The sequence below is a fragment of the Gopherus evgoodei genome, chromosome 5 (assembly GCF_007399415.2).
Source record: "Gopherus evgoodei ecotype Sinaloan lineage chromosome 5, rGopEvg1_v1.p, whole genome shotgun sequence".
NCBI lineage: Eukaryota > Metazoa > Chordata > Testudines > Testudinidae > Gopherus > Gopherus evgoodei.
Window position 1 is genome coordinate 15,822,285 of NC_044326.1, and position 12,334 is coordinate 15,834,618.

General features: G+C 40.2%; 1 protein-coding gene across 7 annotated transcripts in view; it reads right to left on the reverse strand.

Annotated features, from left to right (window-relative positions):
* CTBP1 (C-terminal binding protein 1) overlaps positions 1-11,927 on the reverse strand; it is an 80,373-nt gene extending 68,446 nt beyond the window's left edge. For 2 of the 7 annotated variants that reach the window (XM_030564811.1, XM_030564810.1), the window contains exons 1-2: positions 11,708-11,926; positions 10,412-10,497 (exon numbers count right to left, since the gene is read on the reverse strand). In XM_030564811.1, the coding sequence (XP_030420671.1) occupies positions 10,412-10,469 (58 nt within the window). In that variant the 5' untranslated portion in view covers positions 10,470-10,497; positions 11,708-11,926. Of the gene's footprint in view, positions 1-10,411; positions 10,498-11,707 lie in introns of those variants that run through there. The other 5 variants (XM_030564812.1, XM_030564813.1, XM_030564816.1 and 2 more) reach the window with 5 other exon arrangements.
* Between the last annotated feature and the right edge of the window lie 407 nt (positions 11,928-12,334).

A 12,334-nucleotide genomic window follows, 5' to 3' on the forward strand; every position in this document is an offset into this window, starting at 1 on the left:
GGTAGAGAGCATGTTTTCAGTTTTCCTTGTGTGTGTATATATTGTTTAGAACAGAATGCGCCGTCCACACTACAGCATAACTATTAGGTCAGACCACAGCCTCACTTTTTGCAAACTGTATTTATTTTATATTAATTTAGATTAAAAAAAAAAAGAGGGGTAGCCGTGTTAGTCTGGATCTCTAAAAGCAGCAAGGAGTCCTGTGGCACCTTATAGACTAACAGACGTATTAGAGCATGAGCTTTCGTGGGTGAATACCCACTTTGTCAGATGCATCCGACAAAGTGGGTATTCACCCACGAAAGCTCATGCTCCAATACATCTGTTAGTCTACAAGGTGACACAGGACTCCTTGCTGCTTTAAAAAAACACAAAAAAAACCACACAGTCATATGCAGGCTCTGAGCACAAAAATCAGATACAAATTTCAATTAGCTCACCCCCTCTACTAAGCAGCAGTTCTAAATACAATCATCCGCAATTTGTTTGCCAACACTACCTTCCCCCCCTCCCCCCCACCCCCACATCTCTCATCAATGGCAGGCTAAAAGAAAGAGCCATGAAGCACTCCACCTCACTATCCACCTTCAAATTCCTCCTCAAAACTCTCTTTGGCCATGATACCTACAAAAAACTTTACACCAGCAACCTAACTGTTGTCCTGTCACCAATATTGTCTCCATTTTCCTTGTACTCCTCCATCTGCCTGTATCTATCTGCTGTCTTTTGGCTCATCATAGATTGTAAGCTCATTTGGGCACGGACTGTCTTTTTGTTCAGTGTTTGTACAGCTCCTAGCATAATGCTATCTGGTCCATGACTAGGGCTCCTAGGTGATATGGTAACACACAAACATAAATAATTCCCAGAAAGTCAGCAAATGTGGCTATTTCAGACAGTGCTCAAGAGATATTCCAGAACCCCAGAGTTCACACAGGGAACACCCTGCCAACTTTGTACTGTATCCAGGGGAATCTAGCACCGCCACCACTGATATCAATTGTGGCAGCATATCACAACACATTTCACAGGGATTGAAGCTATGCTCATGTTTCACAGTTAGACTGGGTTGGTCATGTGTTGAGAGTGGATGACACCATGCCAAAGCAGTTGCTGTATGGTGAACTGAAAGTGAGCAACCATATCTGATGCAGCCAAAAGAAGTGCTTCAGGGCAACACTGAAGCATGCAACATTGATGACAACAACTGGAAGTCATCAAGAACAGACAGATCACACTGGTGAGAAACAGTCAATGGGGTTACAGTAACTCCCCACTTAACGTCCTCTTGCTTAACGTTGTTTTGATCTAACGCCCCTGCTCAACTACAAACATGCTCCATTTAAAGTTGTGCAATGCTTTGCGATAAGTCGTTTGGCTGCCTGCTTTGTCCACAGCTGGCAGCCCCCTATCAGCTCCCCTACATCCCCCCGAAAGCACCTCCCGCCTGCCAGCAGACCCCACGGATCAGCACCTCCACTCTCCTCCCCACCCGCAGCAATCAGCTGGCTTGTAGTGTTCAGAAGGGAGGAGCGAGGACTCGGCACATAGGCTGCCCCTTCCTCCCCTTCCTCTTGAATGCTGCAAACCAGCTGATTGCCCTGGGCAGGAGACAGGAGAGGGAGGGGGAGCCTGCATGCATGTGTCCTCACTCCTCCCCGCTCCTTCCTGCTCCCTAAACGTCACAAGCCAGCTGATTCCTGTGGGTAGGAGTAAGTCGGGGGGGGGGGGAGAACAATAGGCAGGTTAAGGGTGGGGCTTGAGGGAAGGGGTGGGCTGAGCGTTGAGCCCCCTGCCCCTGGTGCTTGCAGATTTTGGGAAGCTGCTGCTGTGCAACGTGCTTCTCCTAGCCTACAGTACCTTCAGCCTCCTTCCCTGCCTAATTGTCTCCAGTGCCAGTGGGTTGTACCTGTGTGGGGTAAGGCGGGGGCACCTTCCAACTATAGTACAGTACTGTGTGGCAAAAACCTAACGCCGCCCCCCACCACCCCCTTCCATTTACATTCATTCTTATGGGGAAATTGGATTCACTTAACATCATTTCACTTAAAGTAGCATTTTTCAGGAACATAATTACAACGTTAAGCGAGGAGTTACTGTACTCAGCTCGAGAATAATCACCATATGGATCTTGAGCACAGAGGCTGAAGTTGTAAACATGGGGAGATTCAGTGGGCACAGGCTGTAATCCCTTCCTCGATATCAAGCTACACATGTGCTCAATGCAGAAAGGACTGTCACTCATGCCTCAGCCTACTTAGACACAATTGTGTTCACAAGACATAATACCACTATCAATTTTATCTTCAGTCACGAAGGACAACAATAACAAAATCACAAGGAGGAAGTCTCAGGTAGCCCAACCCCAAGAAACTGAAGGCCTGATTTTGGCTGAGTGGAGAGAGGGGCGTATAAGTTAGTCAATAAAAAGAAGTAATCATCTTAGGTCTTGTCTACACAAGAAAGATGTACCAGTTAAACATTAAATATGTTAAACTTGTTTTACTTAAACTGGTGCAACCTCCTGTGCGGGTATACTTACTTTGGTTTCAAGAGTGGTTGATTTTGGTTTAGCTTAGACAGATTCGAATCAATTTAAGGTAAATTAATTTAAGTCTGGTTTAAACAGAAATAAAAGTCAACTCAGGTGTTCACACTAGATTAACTACAACAGTTTGAAATCATCCCTTAAGTTAAATAAGTGTAGCCTTTTCATGTACACAAGGCCTTAGACCTGGGCTGAGACTGTCACAACACTTGACTAGAGCTACTCATTTTCTGATCACAGAAAAAAATAATCAGGACTTAATATTGCATTTGAAATATTTTCAAATGTACATTTGAGAAGAAGCCAATTATGATAACTTAAAACCCTATTTCTGGATAAAAAATTCATTCCAAAAGAACCACAGTATATTTAAGTAATACTAGCACAGGTAGTGGTACAGATTTAATTAATACTGTACATACTTTACATTGCCCACAAAAAATCTTTTACCTGTATTATGTGCTTCTTTCTTCCTTCCTTCCATTTAGTGAACACAAAAGAATACTGTCCCCCTTTCAACAAGCAAAACACTTTTCCTAACAGAGCCATCCAGCTCAGTGTGTTCAGAAACAGACAGATTAAGAGGATTAAAGCAGGCCAAGAGAGATGACACTCACAACGTTATTAAACCAAAAGTGAAGCTGTATGATGTTCACAGTATTTTAGGCACTAATCCTTTCCAGCTGTCCATTTACAATGCACTGTAATGTTTATATTATTTGTGTATAAAAGAAACCCAGACCAGTGGTTTAGGAGTCTCTATATGATCCCAAATTCTATACCTAAATGAGGGACCAGTTCCTCAGTCCACAGGTAGTGAGCCAAATTCATAATCAGTGGAGTTACACTTGGGATAACTTAGCACGTCTGTTCCTGTGTGGTGCTAAGTGCCCTCAATTCTCAGTGACATCACTGGGAGTGGAAGGCACTCAGCATCTCACAGGATCAGGCTCAAAGTCTGCTAGGAAAGGTGAAGATGTGACTGCTCTTCACCGGCTCACCAAGGCCAATACCCAGGCTTGTCAAGCAGCTCTGTCAACTGAATGGACAGAGCAAGCAGCCAGGGTTTACATCTTGGATGGCTGCAAGATGATCACGTGATGGAGTGGGTTAAAAATGGTGTGTGCGTGTGTGTGAGGCTGGTGTAGAAGAAAAGATAATATTTAGCGCTAAAAGGAACTCCACCTGGATATAAGGGGCTCAAACATACACCCCTTGAACAAAGAGATGGTGAGAGAGAGTCTGGTCAGAGGACTAACAAGGATAAACAACATGCACTACCAACAGCGAACAGCAACCTATTATGAAAGTTTCAAAGAATTTTAATACTGTGGGAAACTAAAACTCCCCTGCAGTACCTTCGTCATAGCTAATTTGTGATTTCCTGTACTCACAGTACAATATAGCCTCTATTGTGAGCCTCCTCCCGCAAGCATTCAAAAAAAAGCAACACATTCTTTTTATCTAGACAGTGGGGTCTCATATATATTCTGCTCTGCCCAGCTAAAAGGTTATTTTCGTAGATGTTGCTTTTGCACATAATAAAATTTGCTATCTAGTTGCATCACGTTCAAAGACAGCACAGGACAAGCAACAATGGTGTTTTAGGAGCCAAACTACTGACTATGAAGCTCAGCAAGGGGAGGCTTCAGAAGCTACCTAAGTATTAGGGGAAGACTAGGAGAGGATTCTAAATGGAAAACTGTCCCAAAATTTAACACTCAGATGAACTTCAAAACAGCAAAGCTGCAGAGGGGGGTGGAGAATCATTGAGAATCCGCTCATGGAGCCAATAAACAAAAGTTACAGTAATATTAATTATGCATGAGCACAGAGGGGAGAATATGCCCTTTAGCATACAAGTTTCTGAAAACATTAGGCTCCTAGGCTTTGGGCCACCAGTTTTTATAAAAACATTTTGAAAACATATAAAATATTTTTAAAGACTCTAGATTACAGAATAATACTTGATATTTCTGAAGAATCCCAGAGCACATTAGAAACAAAAACACAAAATTGCTTCAAACATCAGTTAAAACATAGCTATAGGAGTGAAACAGAGCTCACTATAAAACAGTTTAGGACAGACAGTGAAGACTATCTTAAGGGGTAATTTTAGATTGGCAGAATATAATTGCAGGAGTCAGAATTTAGCCAAGACTAACATGCCAAACAAAATATGCCATGGGATCTTTGGCCAAGATCTTAATTTTATGTCTCATCCAGAAAGCATTTTGGTAAGAGGGAGAATAATGCAGCTAGCATATTCCAACCAGCACAGGAATGCACACATGCAACATCAAACTGTTGTCAACCAGTGAAATAATTTCTTTCAATCCTGCTCATTTTAAGAACAGGAAAAATCAACATGAGAAAAACCGTGAAACACGTTAATGCTATTCAGCAAAGTACAAGACGCACATTAAGATGTTCTGTTAGTCTATAAGGTGCCACAGGACTGTCACTTTTTACAGATTAAGATGTTCAGTAGACCACAAATGTGAAAATGCTCATTATCTGGGTGACAATGAACAGTTTAACATATCTGGTACAACACATTAAAGAGAAAGAAAAAAAAACATTTAAAGATCAGTTTAAGAGTTTGGTGACTGGCTTGTAGTTATCTCTACTAAACACTTTTGTCCTGCATGACTCTGCAAAGATTACCGCTACATACCGAACAAGGCCACACATTTAATGAAACATGACTCATCTGGTAAGTCTGATGAAGTGCTATACACTACAGTTACAGGTGGGAGACATTTTCTTTTTTCATTTTGAGGTTGTTGCCCTGTGAACGTGTAAAGACACAAAGGTATTTTTGTACCACTCATATTACAAATATCGGGCCAATTCTAAAAGTTCATATTCAGGCAAAACTCCCATGGAAGCCAACAGGAATTTTGCCTGGGAACAGTGTGATTTCAAACTAAGTAAGGACATTTGGATTTGGACCAATAGCAATGCTGCCACTGGCTGCCGCCCCTAGCTGCACCCTGTGACTCTAACGGGAGTCACACAAAGTGCAATGCAAGGAAATGCTGCCTCAGGCAGTGTTCTCTTTCAGCAAATTCTCCTGTAGATTGAGCCACAATCTGGCTGGAGAATATCCTTTTTAGTGGAGCTCCCCCCTGGTTCATTTGTTCAAACTCTGGCTCACTCATGGGCCACAGGGACATTTTGCAGAGTGGGGAAAAGTGGCTACATATAGCAGGGGATGGAAACTTCCTGCACAGCTGCTTCTCTCCTTGGCCTGGCCCCACCTGGCTTATTATCTGCCCTGCACCAGACAGTGTGTGCAGTGGTTACCAGATAGGCCACTACTTGTTTGCTGTATTTTCCCCTCCAACTACAGGGCAAGATTATGCACAGCCTCTGTGCACACATGCCACGTGGGGAAGAGATTGCAAGCACCCTTGCTTCTTTGTGCCTGCTTCATATGGCTAGGCAGACTAGTGCTTACACTTAGGGAGCCCATGCAGCCTTAACATAACCGTTGACACTATCCTCTTCTAAAGGGGGAGCCATGCCTGAGCTGGCCTAATGCAGAGCGTAATGGAAGGTGCACCTCCCTTTCCGAACAGTGATCCTGCTCATGTTGCAGCCTCCTGAATTAGGCACAATGCCTCCACGAGCTCCTTCCAGAGTGCTGTACAATCATGCATCACCACACGACATGGCCACGTACAAATACTACAGTTTGCCGAGAATCTTTAAATAACTATTGGGGCTCTTAGGAAGCCTGTTCCTGTAAAGCCCACAACAACAAAAACTGTACTGGGAACAGGAACTGCAAATCCTGACTCAGTAAAGCAAGGAATTTTGTGCATTTCATATTTTCACATCAGAACCCACACATAAAAGACATGAACAAATACTAATAAGTGACTATTCTCAGAATGAATTCTGTGAGAGGCGCAGAGTCAGAAAACATGAACAACCTTCATTCCACACTTACGTAACTTTGCCAGGGGGGGAATATAATAAGTTGAAAGTGATTTGCGTACTGACAAGGGACACTGAGTGACCTGTGCATACAGCTATTTTATAAGAATACAACCCATTCCATAAAATATCTAAAATCAAATACAATTATAGAACCACACGACTTAACTTATATTTAAACACTAAAAAAACAACTCCCACATCCCATGTATTACAGAAGTAAAAGCTTCCTTTGAAAAAATATCGAGTTTAAAACCATTGTAAATGTCAGTGCTCTCAGTCAATGTTAATCTCATTCTTTTACCAAAAACATTTAGACTAAGTATTGAATATTTAATTTGTTTTCTTTAGCTTCCCCCTATGTCTCATAGTCCTGGCAATCTTGCTTTTTACAAACTTCTGACCTTCATGCCTCACATCATAGTCACCATCTTCCTAGCTAAGGATGACTGGATTTAAGACTCCAAAGTCTAGGAGGAGAGGGGTCACAAGGAAACAAAGTAAATATTTCCATCTCTCCTGAAGAGGCCTAATTGGGTATCTTTTATTTTATGCCAGTGCTTGCTCAAGGCATTAAAAATTTGCCTTAAGTATCAGAAATGTGCATCAAAATATGGGAAGTTTTGTATACAAAATTAGAAACCCCAATTATATCTATTAGACGCTAACTGGATAATTGCCAATTGGAATTATATAGGAAACATGATCGTTTCAGGTAAGATACTAAAAATCTTGAAGGGAGACAAATGAGGTTTTCCTCAAAGTATTGCTCTATTTTAGCAAACCAATTTATGTTTCACACATCAAAAATAGTTAAATTTTTCATTTTACATACATTCTTGGGAAAATGTAGTAGGTTTCTTATTATAAAAAGGGATTTATATAGATTTTCATTTCTTCACCTTACTAGTTATCGTATTTCTTTAAAAGAACAGTCACCTTTTTCGCAGATGCTGGTTATTGTAGCAATAACTTCATCACACCTAGGGAAAGGTCTTGATTCAGACCCCTTTTTGGTCCAGTGGCACAAAGAGGGCTTAATCTGCCCCTCCAGAATACTCCATTTGCAGAGGCTAATTTAACATCTCTATGTAAATTCTCACCTGGACCAGGATGGAAAGGGTGGGCTCCGGCAGGAGGGAGTATGGCCAAAGCACAGTTAACTCCAGCTATTCTCTGACAGAGTCATAGCTCATAGAGGGCAGTCAGAAGACAGTGCAAATTAGAGGAGCCCTGGGGCTGTTTTAAATTGTGCTGGGCACTGGGCAGGCCCCTGGTCAGGACCAGAATTAGGGAGGCTCAAAAGTGGTTTAACCAAATTAAGTGCAGTAAAGCAGTACCAAAAATTGTGGCCTCCAATCTTTACAAACCCCTAAGCAAAGTGTTAAATCTAGGGGCTCAGAACAAGCTCTAGCCTCCAATCTGCTCATAGTTAGAGATTTCCTTAGTTTTGCTACCATCAGATGCTGCCATCACAATGTTGTACATCACTTTAAGCCAGGAGAAACTCAGATGGTAATGGAATCCTAACCCACTCCCTGTACATTAGTCACTCAAAGGGGATGAAAAAAAATTTAGCTGAAAATATTACTTCTAGAACTTAAAAAAAACAAAACAAAAAAAGCCACAACTCAATCTCTAGTGTCCTAATTTTACTTTAAATTGCTAATTATGTTAGTAGGAGACAGTTTATATTTATGTTTTGACAATCTGAAAACGGCTGGTTTTATAATGATACGTAAAGAATTTCTGCTACACATTTCTAGTGGGACTACACACAAAAATCAGCTTAAATTGCCATCTCTGTTTTTGAGTTGGTAAGATAGAGGAGGAATATGAAAATAACCATGAATTTCCTCCTATCCCTCAGTGATGTATGCTCCAGACACCCTCATCTCTACAGTATGAATTTAGTTAATAGACTGCGTGCGTGAGTGTATAGCAGGAAGATAAAGAGAAAGAGATCTGTCCTATCATTTTTATCCTAACCTTTCATTCTAGGCCACCTTTTATTCAATGTCACTCCATCCCAACTTACTCATTAAATAAATAATTACAGGGGCCAGGCAGTTAGGCAGCTTTAGATGAAACTGCAATGTTGCTACGGGATTTGAAAGCCTGACACACGCTGTAGCCCAGAGACATGAGTATCACCTCATCAATGTTCCCAGCTGGCCTGAGAAGCAAGAGCCCCTAATATTGCTCTTGAATCCAAGTCTCTAATTGTCATCCACTCAGAGTTCCTTAAAGAAATGAGGCTATTACAAATTAATAGTGGGTAAGAAAGACAAAATGGAAACTAGCAACTGTAGCCCAAAATATTCAGATGACTTTGAATGAACAGGGAATAGTGGTATTTTATAGAAGAAAGAAAGACCGACCAATCTTTGTGTGTCTTTTCTTAAATACAACTGAAGTCAATGTCTTATCATATGCTCAGTGGTCATTCAAAATATCTAATTAACAACCTAATAATATTTCATTCCCTAACAGTCATATAAAACACACATTTTAGGAAAACACTGGAGTTTTCCCAAAGGGTACAATCCTGGCTAATTATCTAATTGCTGTAGATGTTCTTAGTTGACAGAGATGGATTGAAACCACGTTTAAGAATGTTGGAATGCATGATACAGTCTCCATATGATAACATTATGGTGGCAGCCTAATTCTAATCTCTTTAACGAGATTTGAGCTAAATACTGTGACTGTTGTGTTCACATTACAAATAAAACTATAACTCTAAGAAATACAGATTAGGATATTAAAGCATCACATTCTGAACAGGGAATAGCGACGATTACTCACAGACCAAAGTTGTTTTGTTTCTTTTTTTTAAAAAGGGTAACAGTCAAACAGACATATGTAAGGACATTCTGAATTTAATTTGTTACATTAACAATAACTCAGGTATCACAGCACATATGGCACATCACATCTCCAACAGCTCTAACACTCCCTATAAGAAACACATTTGCATGCACACTGGATGTTTGAAAGCTGCAGTTATCCCAATCTACATACCACAAGATTTTGTGTATTTTTAAATTCAAAGTTTTTTTCAAAATAGTAGCTTCAGAAACTGAATTACGCTAGTAAGTGTGACTATATATTTTAGGATTAATTTATCTGCTAATTCATTTATCAAAACAGAGGTCACCTGAGCTACTGTAAAGAGTCACAGGAATTTATTAAAAAAGGTACAGACAACAGACTCAATACATTGGGCCAAATTATGCTTTTTGTTCCACCAATAGAAATGCAATGTAATTCTATTAATTTTATTGGAGTCACTCCAGATTTACACCAGTATAAATTAGAAAAGGTTTTGGCTCCCTGACTTTATGATTATATATATATATATATATACACACACACACACACACACGTTATCTGCAAAGAGGTAGCTTCCGTCTGGATGGCCAAAGTAACAAATTGTATAATATTTAGATTATATTTAAAAACATCAAAAATAAACTGGTGTAATTTTGTTGCCATGAGGGGGTGGAGGTCAATAAAAAGCATTATTACTACAAAGAAAAGTTAGCAGTTGGTGTTACTAATTTTACACAGATACTATGAGGTGGTTTATGTTACGACACAAATATGCCACTAAATTAGACCAAAAATACAGAACAAGCAGGTATATTGTGAAAATACTCTCTCTACCAGTGTAATTTTCTCCATATTCAGTTTATTTTATTCTGCTTTTATTTTTTACTAGGTAAGCTAAGATATTCAACAGACACATTTAATAAGCTGATCTTTCCATCTAAAGCAGCAATGATTTATATGACTTGTGTTTATTAGTGTTTTCTGGTTCCCCTTCTGCAGGAATATAATAATGAGATTGAAGTATTAAAATACATGGGCCTGACTGCTTGCAAAGAGATTAGAATGCTAAATAAACATACTTACATTTTCTGAGATCCAGGGAAAGGAATCTCTGTGATGCATTAGAATCACACACATACATCCCAAATACTGTAATTCGTTTTAATTCACTGAAAAAGAAGTACACATTCACTACAGTCCTATTAAGCCCCATTAATTTAAATGAGGCTAAAAGGGTGATTACCTCGTGGCTGTTCCACCAAGGACTAAAAGCAAAACATTCTTCTTAATAAGGGCAAGAGCTGTTAAAATATACAATGACGTTCAATTATTGAATTTAAGCCACAACAAGTGAAATTTTCTAAAAAGTACTACTGGTAATGTCTCAGGCCACATACAGTCTGCTTCACCATCAAGAGTGCAAAGGCAGCCAGCTGATTTTAAAAATATTAAAAAAAACACAATAGACAATCAGATCTACACAGCAAATGAAGTTATCATTTTGGCTCTATAGCTTTCTCTTTGGGGATCACTCGCTGTTAGATTCTATATTTGTTGCTGCTTTAAACAGCACATAACAGTTCTCAGATTAACAGAAAAATTTTAAGCAGGCAATTTGAGGCTAATACTGTACCATCAATCACCCCATGCATATGATCTGTCTCTACCCTCAACAGCAGCAGCAAGCCATAAATGCCTCTGCTAGCATTTTTATTTTATTTTTTTTAAAAGGAACTCAAATTTGAGAGGAAAGCCTTACCTTACAAATAAATACCCTGTCCTCACACTTAGCAAAGTCATTTCAACATTCAGGCCTTAAACAGTTTTTTTTTCTTTTAAGAGTAATAAAATGCTTTTAACTTCCTGTTTATTGAAAAATTAGCACAGCTTTTTCTACATGGCATTTTACCTGCATTTTACTGCAGTTAAAAGCCAAGCCACTGTTTAATCCCTGCGCATGGGGGGCGGGGGGAATTAAAATCATGGATACAGATTTAAGGCTACTTTAGCACAGACTTTTGTTTCCTAAGGGTGAAACAGATCAACAGCCAAGTTCGAGTCCCTTAACTAGGCTTCACCGAGTCTGCTGTTTAGATTTTTTTTTTTTTTAATCTCTCGATTCCAGCAGTTACTAGGCAAAGTTGCTCGACAGACAATGCCTGGCCATCCGCACCTCTCCTTACAAATAACCGTATTACATTCGCTAACAAGTCTAGATAAAAAAAGAATCACTCACGCACACAAAGCGAGCAGGCAGCGAAGGGAGGGGGATGGGAGGGGAAGAAGCAGAGCCAGCCTTTATGTCCACACATACATCGATGCCTCTTTAAAGCACTCTCGCCGAGGAAATCTGAACAAAATAGACAGTGAAATCGTTACCTAGAGGCAAGCCCTTGTTTAGTAAATGAGAGCTTCCCATGGAGATGGCTGTCCAGTCTCTGTACAAAGAGAACTTCAGTCCAATGTCACACCACAAAAAAAGACAAAAACCCTAAGCATATGGCGGCTACTTCTATTTTCCCCCGAAGTAACACACAGCCACAGCCACACACACACACACACACACACTCAGCCCCAGCGCTGCTGTCTCTGAAAGTGGGAGAGGCACAGCAGGCGGAGCTTAGGGCAGACAACACTAATCTCTTGTTTCCAAGCAGGGAAGTGCCATCAAAAGGAAAACGGACGGGAGGGAGAAAGCGAAAGTAGCGAAGTGCTGCTGTCCCTCTGTCAATTTCAAAACAAAAGCGATTGGGGAACACATTTTCACAGTTGCTTATTAGCAACAGACGGGAAAACACACACACACACACACAGAGGGAACCTGGAATTACTTGTATAGCATGGCAAAACTGAGTTATTTAGCTATATTTTAGCAACTGAGCTATTTGCAAAGTTTCACAGCATAACTATATGATGTGTTTTCTCTTTAGACCCACAGAACAAGTTCTGAATAAGGCCTTTTTATATTCTTGCATTTTATTATGCAATTTGGTTGAGGATTTCTCC